Genomic DNA, 14,550 nt, shown 5'->3' with positions numbered 1-14,550 from the left:
CAGGTATCCAGGGAGGAAGCGGACACTCGCCTGCCTGGTGGCAGCAGGCACAGGCCTCTGGCCTGGGCAGTGGAGACTATCAAGAGTGCGCTTTCCTCTGATACAGGGATTCTGGTGTCTAAAACCTCTCCCACTCTGTCAGCACCCTGGCCCTGGGTGACATGCAGGCGAAGGAAGTCCATGGTCCAGCCTGCTGTTCACAGCTGCCTGGCCGTAACACCAGTGGATCGGCCAGCTTCTTCTCAAGCAGCCCACACTCCCCTGGTTCTGGGGGTGCTCTCTTCTGGGCAGCCTGGTGATTCACTGGAGGCTCCCAGACTTAGGGACTGAACAGGGGCTCTGAGCCCCCTTGCCTCTATCCTGTCCCCTGGCTCTGCTCACGCCCTCTGGCAGGATGTCCACAGCTTGAGCCAAAAACCACACTGAAAGGAAGCAGGGCTGCCCTGGGCGCCAACCCACCGTCATCCGGCACCACACGCAGTGCCGCGCGGTGACACTCTGGTAGCACTTGATACTTTTGTGGCACCGGTCACACTTGACGGAGGAGTTCCCTTCCACCCACGCGTGCTGCATCACCTGCAGGAGGGAAGGGAAGGATACCAGGAATGGCTGCAGAACTCGGCCCCTGGGCCCGGGGCCTGAGGAGAAGGGCCGGGGAGGAGCACAGGGCCTGGGCGGTGGGGAGGCGCGAGCGGGGTGGGCAGTGGCCAGAGAGGGTTGTTTCCTGTTTAGTGGACGCACTTGTTGATGCTGGGCTGCTTTGCTGAACTGCACTGCTGTGGTTGCTCCCTGCCTAACCGCTATCGTGCTAATCAAGGGGGATGAAAAGCCACTTTGCCTGCTCTTGAAGCAGTTCATTACCCCTGGCAGTCAAGCCTCGGAGCAGCATCTCGTCAGGCTGTCCGTCTGTCTTGCAGAACTCTTTGCAGAGGGATGTGCTTGTGGGCGCCCTCTTCTGGAAGGCAGCGCGATGCAGGGGAATGCGGGAGGGCTTGAGCAGCAGACAGAACTGGTTGGAGTCGCTGATCTTCCACTTCGCAGCAGGGTGACCTTTGGCCAGTTCCTGGACCTCTCTGAGTCTCAGGTCCCTCATCTGTATAAATTGGCAAAATAAGCCCCACCTCTAGGTTTGCTGGGAGGATTAAATAAGTCGGCACGTTTGGAAGGAACTTCCTGGCACAGTTGCGGCCCTTGGGAAGTGCCCCTGAAGGGGAGCTCCCTTACCCCTTCTGTCTTCAAAGCGCCAGGGGCTCTCAGCCTTAGCAGCCCCTCAGGACCACCTAGGAAGCTTCTAGAAGTCCTAACGCCCAGCCCTCACTCCAGACCAAATAAATTAGAGTCTCTGGGGGATGAGATCTATCATTCGTGTGTTTCAAAGCACGCTGAGTGATTGTAATACGCAGCCAAGGTTGAGAAGCACTCTGGAAGGAAGTTAAGAAAGAAAATCCAAAGGAGCCGGTGCAGGTCATCAGCCAGGGCCTCCACATTGCCCCCTGAAGAGCTGCTTGTACCTGCTTCTGGGCCAGGAGATGCCCCTAAGGCAGCCTAGGAACTTGGGAAGTAGGTGGGATGCATGTGTGTGTGTGTCTGTAAGTGCAAAGTTACCCATGACTCCAAATTCTGGGGGCCTCAGCCCCTCAGTCAATTCCCCCAGGAATTCTATAGAACTTCTCAAAAAATTCCTACCAGGGTACCTCGAATAGCAGAAGGGGGTGGATATGGACTCTGGCGGAACATGGGGACATAGCCTGAAGTGCCACCTACAAGCACAATATTAAAAACACATGGAATATTTGCATGATGCCCTCCATGTCTGCATTAGATAAATGTTTTAAGTTACTTATCAATTAAGTTTGTCTTCCTTCCACAAGGTTTTTGGTCAAATCGTTGCTCTAGAAGTTGTGTCACTTTTATTTCTCACCTTCTGCCATTCACCCCTGAAGGTAAAAAGAACCCAGCTTACTAATCAATCTATCATCTACCTGGTCACATCATTTGCAACGGGATTATTATTATTTGCATTTTACAGAGAAAAAAACGAGGCTTCAGAGAGGTTAAGTGACTGGCCCTAGGTTGCAAGGCTGTTAAGTGGCCAAGCAGGGACTCATGGCCAGGTCTTCTGACTCCAAGTCCATAGTAATCTCCCAACACCACGTTGTCTTCTCCATCTTGTTCTGGGGTCGGAAGAGATGGTGAAGGACTTGGGCTGCCCCTGGAGACTCAGAAGGTCGTGAATGTGCCCTGCTGGCCACTCAGTGGTCTCCCTCTGTTCCAAGTGTGCCAACGGCTGGAGAGCAGGCTTAGGGCCTGAGCCCAGGAGGTGCAGCACAAGTCCTGGTGAAAAGCATGGACACGGAGAGGTGTGTATGGGCATGGTACTGAAGGAGACATGAGGCCATGCGGTGTCTCATGGGCATGCATGTGTGTCCTTGGAGGTGCCCTTCTTTCAGAGTCCTCCTGGAGAGGGCAGACACCACTCCCACGTGCTAACCATCTCCTGACTCAGACTCGTCTATGGGGTCTTCCCTCTGCAGCCACTCAGAGTGCCCTTCTCCTGCTAACTGGAAGAAGAATCTATTTCCAGGCTCTGTGAATGGCATCCCCCAAATGGCCATGTTAAAAATCTGGTAGCCATTCTCCACATTTCCCCCTCTCTCATCGCCTATATCCTTATCACCAAGTCCTGGTGGTAGTATCTCCAAATTATCTCTCAAACTCCCCTTTTAGCCAGTGGGACAGTCAAAATACTCAGCAAATGGCACGGCTGTGGGAGACGCGCTCCGCACAGACACAGCCACCCCTGTGCTGCTGTGGACATATCAGAGCATAGCGGGTGAGTGCACCCTGCCCCAGTCAGGCCCTGAGTGCACTCTTGTTGGAAGTTTTTCCCCCACTCTGATCTGCTCTCTCTCCTGCACCCTGGTCAGAGCAATTAACCTTATTTGCAAACCCAGTTGTTTCTTCATGCGCTCAAAATTCTTCCAAGGCCCTTTAGCTGCATACGAAATTCCTTCCCAAAAACTCGCGTGGCCTCACAAGACCTTCCCCAGCCCAGTCACCCCAGTTTTGGAGCACATCTCCTGCCACTGCCCTTTAAGCATTCTCTATCCTGGTCATACCTAACCAGGTACAGATCCCAAAATAAGCCATGTCCCTACGCCATTACACCCAAGGCTCTTCTAGCCTGGGTGCCTTGTCCTCCCTGATTCCTTATGAAATCCTCCTGATTTGGGTTCAAGACACAAGTCGAATGCCAGCTCCTTTATGAAAGCTTCCCTGCCCTGCCCTCCATGGTGCCTCAAATGCACGCCGCGCACAGCCCTATTGCTACTGCTCATCTCACTGCTTTGGGCTTTGCTCTCGTGCCTGTCTCCCCCCACTGGACTGCACAAGCCTCCAGGCTGAGGACCACCTTTCAACCTCCATACCCCCTAGCACAGTGCCTGGTACTTGTGGGCACTGGGGAGATGCTGAATGGATTGATGGATGAACAAGATGGTTTCAGGGTGGTCCTCGAGGCACAGAAGGGACTGGATAAAGCTCCCAAAGCCCCTTCCTGCCTACAAGTCTGTGGAGATGGACATGTTGCCTGGCACACAGCATGCGGGAGAACAAGGTAATAGGTGTCACCAACCTCGCCGCCCCTTTTGGTTTTTGAGTACGTTTTGACACACCCAGGTATGTTTTTGGATACACAGCGTTCGTGGACAGTGTATTTACAGTCTGAAAAAAAAAAGAAAAGTGGCTGTGAGTCACCACCTAGGAAGGGTCAGCCACCCCTCACCCCCAGCCCTGTCCCCTCACTCTAGCTTGTGCCTCCCTCTGCGTGGCCAGTCTGGGGCAGGGGATGTACCCTGGAGCTGGCCTTGTCTAATGGAAAGTCGAAAGTCTCCAGTTGCTCACTGAGAAGAGCATCCACGGTTATCTCCCAGACATGCTCCTGCACCCTCCAGCCTGCCTACCCCGCTGCCTCCCACCACGGGCAGTGAACGCAGCATGAAAACATGCCCAGAACATCGCTTTTGACTTCAGGAGAGGGTGAGGAGCCATCCTCCCAGGGATGCTAGTGCCACAGTACTGAATGTCGGGATGTGGGGAGTGGACAGAAAGGCCAGGAGTCTTCCTACCTCTGGAGCCAGGCAGGCCTGGGCCCGAACTCCGGCTCCACCATCTGTAACTACCCATATGATCCAGGGTATGGTCCCTCACCACCCTGACATTCAGGGTTTTCTCCAAAATGGGAATAAAATTGCCTCTCTCTCTTTGTGGGCCCTTTGTGGCATTAAATGAGATAATCTGTACAAAGCACCATGTGTCTGGATCAGAACAGCTATTCCACAAATGACTCTCGTTGTTACTACTAGGCCAACAGCTGAGGCCCACAGGCATAGAACCCAAAAGGATCTATAATGAAAGCTGGATTTGAATGGGTGCTGGGAAGACTAGGGGCCCCTTCTTTTGCCTGCTGATGCCTGTCTTGGTGGACACCGGGCCTAGCTCTGCTAAGATGACTTTTGTGGCAGAGGTCGCCTGCTGCTGAGCTCCCGCGTGCATGCCACATGAAACTGTTTGGTGACCTGCCCCGCGCCCGAGGGCCCCTCTGCCTGCAGCAGCAGCTCCCCACTCTCAGGTGGGTCCAGGCTGAATGCTTGCTGTCTGTATTCTGGGGTGGTTGGCAGGACTCTGCACCCACATACCCGGGCCCTGCAAAGTCTTCTTGCTGCAGCCCCTCCCCGCCTCCTGCTCCCTGAATCTACCTCCTTTCTTATACCACCCCTTCCTTCCATCTTTCTTTTGTTCTCCTTTCCAGCCTCCCTCCCTCCTTTTCCACGTGTGTTTTTCCCTCCTCTCCACTCTGACTTTACTAAATGGGTTATAAGGTGAAACAAAAAATTTTAATTTCCATTGCATTTATGAATATAATTGCATATTAATTTAAAAAACCCAGGTTCTCCTGACCACCTAAAACAGTCACAAGCAAAACCCAATTGAAATTCATATGAGATGCTTTTTAATTTCACATGAATCTGAATAACTTTTTTCTAGGGATTCAGTGGCCCATGACGGGAATCCAATAGGACAATATTCGTCCATTTGACTTGGGTAGAACACAAATAGGACATGGGGGTCTCACTTTACTTCCTGCTGTTGGAACAATATGGCAGGCCCCTCAAGCTAAGAAGCAGAGATGCCTAGACTTTCTCGGCAATGGCTTATCCATGTGCAGAGCAAGAGAGTGCCTGGGGAAGGGGGTTTGAAGGAAGGTTACTCACAAATGCAGCACAGGCCTTGCTTCCGAACACCCATCAGCATGATGTGACAGAAGTTGCAGTAGGTTGGTTTCTTGAAATGCTTCAAGGTCCAGGAGTGCCTTCCGTCCCCCTTGGAGCCCTGCAGGGACAGCAAGGGAATGAGACGCTGAGTAGGCAGCCCCACGGGGGCAGGAGCCAGGGGCCGCCTCCTGCATGGCCTCTTTTTCCTAAAAAGAGTCTCTCCTCATATTTGAAAGACAAGTTATTCCTTTATTTTACTGTCGTATGGACTCTTTTAATAGAAATGCAAATCAAAACAAAATTCTTTGTGCGTGTGTAGTTTCTAAAATAAGCAAATATTAACAGTTAGGAATATAAAATATTAACAATTAGGAATATCTGAGTGGAGTGTGTGGAGGGGATAAAATTAGCCCTCGCCTGCACGGCTGGTGGAAGTGGGAATCAGAACGAACTTCTTTCTTTCTCTTTCTCTTTCTTTCATCTGTTATCTACCAATCATCCATCTATCTGTCTAGCTATCTACCTACCTACCTACCTACCTATCTCAAGGTCATTTAAATGTTTATGATCTTCAACGTATAAATTTCCATTCCTGGAGTCTATCGAAATCGTTTTTGAAAGCTAGATGAGCACTTCTGTGCCCCGTCAGATGTAATAACTCAGCATTATTTACAGTAATGAAAAACTGAAAGTATCCTAAAGGCCTCAAAATGGCCAAAAGGTCGGAGGTCCATCTGTATGACTCCAGGTTAAGTGGCCATCAAAGAGGTTTTACAAGACAATGGAATAGCTTGGGAATGTGCTCATGGCACAGTGCTGAGTAAAAAAAGCCAGAATGCAAATTTGATGATATATTATTATCTTGGTTTTATACAATAATATCTTGGATGGGAAAAATGTCACCAAACTGTTGGCAGAAGTTAGCTATAGCTAGTGGCACTCTGGATTTATTTTACTCTCTAATTTCTACTTTCTTCTGTATTATCCAAATTTTCTACAGTGAGTATGTACTCAAAAATAGCTTAGTAATGTATTCTCTCATCAACTTTCTGTACACAGATAAAACAGCAAAGAGACAGAGACAGAGAGAGGGTTAAGCCACTTCCTCCTGACTTGGCTCAGAAGGGAACCCAACCTTTTCCAGCAGAGAAGCCAAGCCTCACATAGTCACACACCTTCCCTGGACACTGAAGCGCCCACCTTCTAGCCCCTGGGAGTGCAGCCTCGCTGAGGGCTGTGCTTCAGAAACCTCCCTCCACATACAGGGTCCCTGAACCTTTGTCATAGGCTCCACCAGAAGAGTAACACTCTTGGGCTGATCTCAAGGGTAGTGAAAAGCGCTGGAAGGTGATAAAGATCGAGAATCAGGTACACGGAGTCCAACGTGCTGGATTGAAACCCACGTCTTACTCCCGGGCCCCTCTGGTTTGGGCTGGTCATGGCAGCCAGATTCATCCCTGTGCTCACTCCCGTTCCAGTGGTCTCTAGAGGGGCCCATGTGCTTCTCCAGATGCTGGTCTCCTCCCAGGGCCAGGATAAGCTCTTTTCTTCTTCCCACCTCTGAACCCTGCTCCTTCCCAAACCTGAGTTTTACAGAATTGAAGCCTTTGTATCTATGGCTTCTACTTTCGTAAATGGGTTCACTAAGTGATGAAATGATTCATTAAAAGTTCGAGTCATTCATTCCTCTGACAAACATCAACCTCAAGGGATGTCTGTAAGAATTAAATGAAATAATATAAGTGACGCTCCTAATCCAGTGCCTGACACGTTGTAAATGAAAACTTTCAGCAAGTTCCTACTCCACGCTAAACAGGGGGACACAAAAATAAGCTCACAGTGTTGTCCTATGTGTAAGGAGATAGACACACACCTTGTCTAGAAATGAATCAGGGAAGTTACATAAACAATAGCTCAAGGCCACACAAATGATACCCAGCCGGTGGTCACCCTGGGGGCTCTTGCTGGCCTCCGAGCCCATGCTCCTTCCATGCCTCTCCTCTACCTCCACAGACCAGGGTTTTCCTTCGTGGACAGAATAGAAATTATAGTCCTAGCAGACCAGCTCCTTCTTCATGCAGCCCAAAGGACGGTCATCTGACCTGAAAATACCTTTATTAGCGAAATCGATTAGCTGACTCTTGCTTTCCCAGATAGTATTTTCATGGATGCAGGGTAAGTGGCAAAGGGACCCTGACCCAGGATGAAGTTAACATTTCTGCTTGGGTTATAGCGCCATCGTGTGGCTCTTTCATTTCTGCACGTGGGAGGCCGCAGGGCGTGGGAGTCACCTTCCTTGTGCATGCCAGGTTTTATGCTGAAGCTGCAGTTTCCCTGGGAGACAGATCATTTCTCATATACCCCATTCAGAGATCCCCAGACTTTTCAGTGGCCATATGTGGGTTTTGAAAAAAGCCAAACAAGCAATGTGACTTTTAAGACACCGAGGAATGTTTTCTCTAGTACCAAAATATTACATGTAAAAACTTTTAATTCAGTGCATATTTTCAAATAAACACATAAAAAATTTCATTATTAAAAACCAAACACATATTTGCTTTTTGTTTGCATTTCCCTGATATAAAATACGGTTTTCTTTTCTTTTTTTTTTAAAGTATGGTTTTCTAGAAGGCTGATCTGGCATAGGGGGGAGACACTGGGGAGAATGTTAAAGAAACTGTCTCTCCCTCTTCCAGCCGTAAAACAGGGGGATCCTCTCCAAGCAAAGGGCTGGTGGCACTTTGGTCTCAGCAAGTCCAAAATAGGAACTAGAACTAGAAATTGGTTCCTTGTGATTAAAATCTCTCATTTCTATTCTCATGTTTCAGAGAAAAAACAGGTGTGTTGAAACAGCACTCAAGCAGAACTTCCACTCTCAGGCAGATATAATCTTGAGGAGTGATAGCTGGAAGTATATCTTACTTATCTGAGCACCCCCAGGTCCTAGCTCACGGGGGCTCTTGCACACAGTAGGTTCTTGGTAAGGAATCACTGCATGAGAAGTCTGCTGTTACTGAATATGGAAGGTGGCCTCTGGTACTAACTAGGTGTATGTCCATGGGCAGGCACTGTTACCTCTCTGGACCTCAGTATGAAAAATCAAGGGGGTAAATCAGGGATCACCAAGGTCTCTTCCAACTCTGACCTCCTAGGGTTTTAAGAAGGGAACAAAAAGGGAGTGTGTAGATCCTGGTTCCTTGATTTCTAATTAGCACTTGGGAAGAACTGGGCAGGCTGTGAGATAACTGCAGGATTCTTAGTCTCCTTGAGTGCTGGGAATGAAGGCTCAGCTTTAGTCCTGAATTGCAGAACCGTCAGATGGACACATTACGGGCAAGAATGTCAGCTAGAGGCTGACCCCCTGAGCTTCCTGTTCTGTTCCTCTCTCTTGACTCCGTACTCTCAAACAGATGCTGTCACGCAACTTGTGTGACTTGGCCTGGTAAGTGCTAACGTCACCATTTGTACTTCTAGTTTTTAATCTTTCCTACCTCGTGTATGGAAGCTACTTCTCATGGTAAATAAGCAGACTAGGTCAGATGCAGGCACATGCAACCAGCAATTTCACACTAAACCTCTACGTGTATTTCCTAGGCTGATCGCACTGGGAAGTTTGATACATCCTGAACTTTCTTCCATTTGGACCTTTGATCAAGCTATTCTTCTGGCCACAAACTCTCTCTTCTACCATCCAAATCACACCCATCCTTGAGAGCCAGATCAAATATCCTAGGCCCTTCCACTTGCTGTTTATCTCAAGACTGGGATATCAGAATCCCACGCATCCTTCAGAGTCAGGGCAGACACCCTCCACGGTTTCTTCCACCGGGCTCACTCCTAAGTGTGGGGCATTAGAAAGTGCAGATTTTGGAGTCAAGTACAAATAAATGCTGGCTCTTCCCCTGGCTCTCCTGGCTCAGAATCTCAGTTTTCCGTCTGTATGAATGGGTAAAAAAGATAATCTACCTCATCTGGTTGTTTTGATTGTTAAAGAAGATATCATAATTTAACACATTCACCTCAGATCGGAATTTTTTTCTTCCTTTCTTCCTTTCCTTTTTTCCTTCCTCAACTCTCAGCATTTTTAAACCAAACGTGTAGAAAAGATGGAATTCTTCTTTGAATGTTTTCCGGCCTTGGCCTGGCTGAGCATAAGCTTCCGGTGGGTGAATATTGTATCTGTGTCCCCTTGCAGCCCTCAGAACAGTATCTTTATTTAGTAATGATTGAATAAATGCTTGTCAAATTAATGAATGTATTTCAGGTACTATTAAGTAAAAAGAGAGGACTTTGGGGCTGGCCTAGAGAATATGGGGTTTCCATTGTCTGGGGCAGAAGCCAAGCATATTGACCTCCACATGGAGCCTGATGTTTCTGAAAGGCAAGAGATGTTTGAGCTCAAGCTTGCCACTTACAGAGTCGTCCATGCCCAGGAGGACCAGCAATGGGATGGTGGTCATCCCTCCGTGGACCCACTCCTGGAGAGACACAAAGCCGTCCCGGTCGTAGTCCATCCCTTGTAACATCTCCTTCAGTATCTGCGGAATCCACAGAGCCACAGACTTTCATCCTCGACCTCTCTGTGCCCTCCCCTCCCTCTTCTTTCTCTTTTGTTCTGTGTTTTCTGGCTTGTGTTTTCCCCCTTTTCCCTATAACTCAGAGTGAGTGGAGCAGGGAGGAAGCAAATGCAGGTGAGGAGAACAGGGTTCCAGGCCTGGCTCTGCCCCGTCCTAACTAACTCTGTGACCTTGGGCTGCCACTCCGACTGTCTGGGTCCTGCTTTGCTCATCTGTAAAATGCAACTAGCGTGGCTATGTTTGCAGCACTGTAGTGAGGATTAGAGAAAACGTATATAAAATGCCAAAGAGAATATCAGACTCACAGAAGCCCTCAAATATAATTATTATTAATATTATCTACAATTAATAATATCATTAATATTAGTATTATCTGATGATTGAGAAAAACCTTTAAAATTCTTTCTAGCTCTTAATTCTTTGATCCATGAACTGTTACAAATATTTAGCTCTGGTGAAAAAATTAGGGGTACTACTAGGTATTTGATCTAGTCTACATTTTTCCCTGCTGCCTCTGATTTTTCCTGTCAGAGAAGTGGGAGGTCCAAGCGTAGGACCCCAGGGAAGCCGCCTGTAAGATGAGTCTGGGAGAGCCTTGCACAGTAAACATCTGTTTCCAACTCCCCCTCTCATCTTGGAAGCTCACTTAGAAGACACCCCATGCTTCTGGAAACTCACAGGCCTTAGCTCCGTGGGATCCCACTCGAGATACTGGGCAATGTGCAGCATTTGGTTGACGATATGATCCATCTCCTAGAAAACATCAAGGGGAGAAGCCAACTGAAGATGTGTTTTCAAGAGCAAGACTCAAAATCCAACCCCTTGGGAAGATGGGCAGGGCGGGGTGGGAGAAGCAGCTGCTGCCAGATACTGGCCTTTCATCACAAGCTCACTGTTTTTGCTCTTTATTTCTGCCTTGACCACAAAGCTCAGCAGAGAGTAGCTGCTCACAAGCAGCACAGACCGTGGATGAGCCAGAGATCCGCAGAAAGCTCACTGAACACTGACCTCCTCCTGGACCCACCTGCACCCACCTTCCTTCCCCTATTCTGTGCTTTCACTTAGAATAGAAAGCACTCCTGTTTTCTCCTTCTTTGTGATCGTAGCTCCCACAAATACTTACAAACCAAGACACTTCTCTCCTCCCCCTTTCCCCACACCTCATTCTCACAGCTTTAGCAACTTGGGATCCATCTCTACCCCTGAGGGGTCAGTGTCAGTTGGATGTAGGGCCACTGTGTTGGTCCCTTCTCAGGCACTATGATTCAGATTCCTTTTGGCATCTCCTTTGTTTCCTTTGTATCATGTCCAGCCCCGAGCCCAGGATTCTGGGAACAGGAAATTCATGAAGGGTATGTTTGCCTAATGAGTGAGCCTTTTGTTTGGTTCCAAGGCCAGGCTCCATCTAAAATCTCACAGAATTGTTGGATGCTAATGAATCAGTGCACTGAGAGTCCCACTGAAACATACTGGACCAAGGAAGCATTTGCATGTCTTGGGCACCACCTAAGATAGTTCATAGTAAGGTTGATTTGGGGATACACATTGGAGAACTGAAGCAAGGTTTAAATTCTTCCACGAGGTAGAATGCTAGGTCAAAACAAGCATGCTAAAACCTAACAGGGATTTTTAAAAATTGTATTTCATTTAAATTAGAAACTAACCCATTGCAAAACTGCAGATGAGGCAGTAGACAGGGGTAAGGAAGTGGGCAGAGAGGTGGGCATAGGGGTTGGCAGAAGTTCCAACAGAAAAGAGCTTGTGAATCTGGTTAAGTCCCAGATTCAACGTGAGAAAACAATGTGATTCAGGAATAAGACTCAATCTCGGGCTGTGTAAATGGGCGGGCATTTTCAGGAAGCAGAGCGGGAAGGTTTCAGGAAGAATTAGTTCCCCAGATGTGGATACTTAAAGCGTCTTGGAGGAGTGGGTTCAGTCCTGTGCCTTATAGTAAGAATGGCATTGACAAATCAGAGCTTGGCCAGAGTGGATAGTTAAGCCTGCTTTATTAGGAACAGTGTAGGAATTAGGAAATTTGAGCTTGAAAAAGATTTTAGGGAAGATGTGATAGTACTGTCCAATACGCGAATGCCTATTGTATAGAATTGGTATTCTATCGGTCAGCTGTCCTGGTCAGCCACAGAGGGCAGAAGTGAGCTGAGGATGGAGGGAAGGAGGATTTGAGGGTTGGCCTATTTTGATCTCTCTATTGAGTTGGGGGACGGGGAGGGGAGGATATACTCAGTTTTTGTATTGAAGATTTCCCTGTCAGACCACAGATGCGTCTTGGGCAGGGAGCACGCCCTCTCTAACAGTCATCCACAGCAGAGGAGCAGCTATTCTAAGGTAGGGGATGAACTCCCCGTTACTGGGAGTGTTAACAAACAGACTGGGCATCCAACCGCCAGGGAGTTTTGGTGGGATGTTGAAAGAGAGGACTATTTTGAGACTCACTTCAGTCCACCAATGTTAGCTTCCAAACAGATCCAGAATTTAACCACTTCTTACCACCTGCAATGCTGCCACCCCGGTGTTAAGTTACCATCATTTCTTGTCTTGTTTATTTTAATAGCCTCCTATCTGGATCCCTGCTTGCATCGCTACAGTCTAGACTCAGCACAGCAGCTAGAGCGATCGGTTAGAACCTAAGTCAACCACATCACTCCTCTGCTCAAAATCTGCAGTGGTTCTCTGTTTCTCCAGAGTAAGAGAGAAAACCTTTTCAGTCGCCTGTAAGGCTTGATAATGCTTTGCAAATGCCCCTTCTCATTACTTTTCTGATCTCATTTCCCATTATGCACTCCGACCTGATTCGTTTAGTCCTTCTGCTCCAGTCACTCTGGCCTCCTAATTAATCTGCTACCATTCCAGGCACCCCTCAGGACCTTTGCACTCTGCCTGGAAGGTGCTTTCTCTAGACATCCCTGTGACTCACCCTCTCACTTCCTTAAAGTCTCTGTTCAGATGTCCTCTCCTCAGGGAGACCTTCCTTGGCTCCTCCAGCTTAAACTGCAGCTCCCCCAACGTCTCCTCTCCCTCCTTTATTTTCCGCTAGCACACATCTCTATCTAACATATTTTACTACACTTTTCAGTGTGTGTGTCTGCACCAGAAGGAAAGCACCACGAGGGCCTGGATTTTTCTCCGTTGGCTACTGATAAATCCCCAGGTCTTCGAACAGTGCCTGACATACACTAGAAACTCAATAATTATGTGTTGATCAAATGCTCGAGAGTGTGATTCTCTGGTGGTTCCCTCACATGACCCAACATTGACAGCACTGCCCTGTGGCTGCAGGCATCCCTTAAAGACGCTCTGGAGTTCCGAAGGAACTGGGACGATGACGGTGTGGCTGGTCTAGTGGATGTGTTCCCTTTCTTCCTTTCTCTGGTCTGACTCAGCCCCAGGCACTTCAACCTCAGAGCCTTTCCATTAATGAGCCCCATCTCTGACACTGCCAGTCACAAGGACGGGGCCTATCTGGTTCGATTTGCCTTCTCCCCTTTCTGCCTTCTTTCTTTTCCATCCTTCTTCTAACCCCGTGACCCCTGACCTATCCCTGCCTCCTCCTGAGGGGAGGTGTGGGCCAGACCCAGGCTTTCCCAGGTGCAGTGGGAGGGGCTCCTGTGCTCAGAGCAGACAGAGCCAGGCTCCTGGAACTAGTGCCCCCGGGGTATGAGAGGAAGACAAAGGGGGTTGGCAAAGCACACCAGCTGTTACCTACCTTCCTCCTGCCCTCCTGCCCTGGTCTCAGTGCCTCCCCCCACCTCCTCCCCTCTGCCCCTGGCCTCCAGCAGGAAATTGCAGGGGGGTTTCTGAACCAGTTGGGAAGTTAAACTAGATGAGATAGTAAATCTCATTTCCCCAATCTGAGATTTTGCCATTTGGGCTTCTGGAATGAAAAGGCAACCTGGAGTTCAATCTCTCCGGGCTGGCTCTTTAGAATTAGAATCTGGGGGGTTCTACTCATCTCTGTGGCCCATAGTGAGACATTGCTATTCCTATGAAGATGGAACTGAGAGTTTTCCCTTTACCAGACTCTCCCTTCACCTGCTCCCCTCTCCCCCAGCCTTTCTTGGATCTTGGAGGGATATTTGGAGAGCTTACCGCTTGGTCCAGGAGACCGTTCTCATCTGAATCATAGAGACGAAACATGACTGCAAAAAACACAGAGGTGAGGCTTGAGGTGTCCTTCAGGCACCATGGATGGGCTGAGACTTTGCTGCGGCCAGTTTCCAGTTCAGACCATCACTGGGGCGAAGTCTGTTGCAGCCAGCTCACCCACCCTCCAGGGCAAGGAGTCTGACTTCTTTACAGAGAGGGTGGGAAAAGGGAGAACCAAGCCACCTGCCTTCTGGAATTGTCTAAGCAATAACTCTGTGGCTAATGAGATCTGGGTCATGAGTGTGAGTCCCCGTAGCATCTCTGTACTTCATGTTTATTCAGTGGTGCGTCTCTGGTTGGAGTTTAAGTTGTTTAAAAGTAAGGTCATGGGATTTAGATTCTTTGTGACTCCTCTGAGTGTCCGGGTGAGAGACACTCGGCATACAAGGCTAACTCACCAAACAGGTGGATGCATGATGTAATGACAGATCTTTGCCCTAGTGATGCCCCCAGACCCTGGGCCCCAGTGGCTCTAGCATGTCCTACTGTGCATGAGGGATAAAATGAGAATGCGTGAATAAGCATCCAGGGCCTTG

The 14,550-nt window shown here is 48.7% G+C and overlaps 1 protein-coding gene across 9 annotated transcripts in view; it reads right to left on the bottom strand.

Moving 5' to 3' along the window:
* Positions 1–14,550, bottom strand: part of DGKG (diacylglycerol kinase gamma) — a 201,404-nt gene that overhangs the window by 118,412 nt on the left and 68,442 nt on the right. For 6 of the 9 annotated variants that reach the window (XR_012507846.1, XR_012507847.1, XR_006726462.2 and 3 more), the window contains exons 7-12: positions 13,958–14,007; positions 10,529–10,603; positions 9,689–9,811; positions 5,274–5,391; positions 3,635–3,723; positions 460–576 (exon numbers count right to left, since the gene is read on the bottom strand). Coding sequence is in view for 6 of the 9 variants with exons in the window: in XM_045519746.2 (XP_045375702.2) it covers positions 460–576; positions 3,635–3,723; positions 5,274–5,391; positions 9,689–9,811; positions 10,529–10,603; positions 13,958–14,007 (572 nt within the window). In the remaining 3 variants the exon portion in view is untranslated. Of the gene's footprint in view, positions 1–459; positions 577–861; positions 2,217–3,634; positions 3,724–5,273; positions 5,392–9,688; positions 9,812–10,528; positions 10,604–13,957; positions 14,008–14,550 lie in introns of those variants that run through there. The other 3 variants (XM_010959201.3, XM_010959199.3, XM_045519748.2) reach the window with 3 other exon arrangements.

This window comes from Camelus bactrianus, chromosome 1 (genome assembly GCF_048773025.1).
Source record: "Camelus bactrianus isolate YW-2024 breed Bactrian camel chromosome 1, ASM4877302v1, whole genome shotgun sequence".
Classification (NCBI taxonomy): domain Eukaryota; kingdom Metazoa; phylum Chordata; class Mammalia; order Artiodactyla; family Camelidae; genus Camelus; species Camelus bactrianus.
Note: the sequence above shows the minus strand (reverse complement) of the source record. Positions and strands in the feature narration are given on the sequence as shown.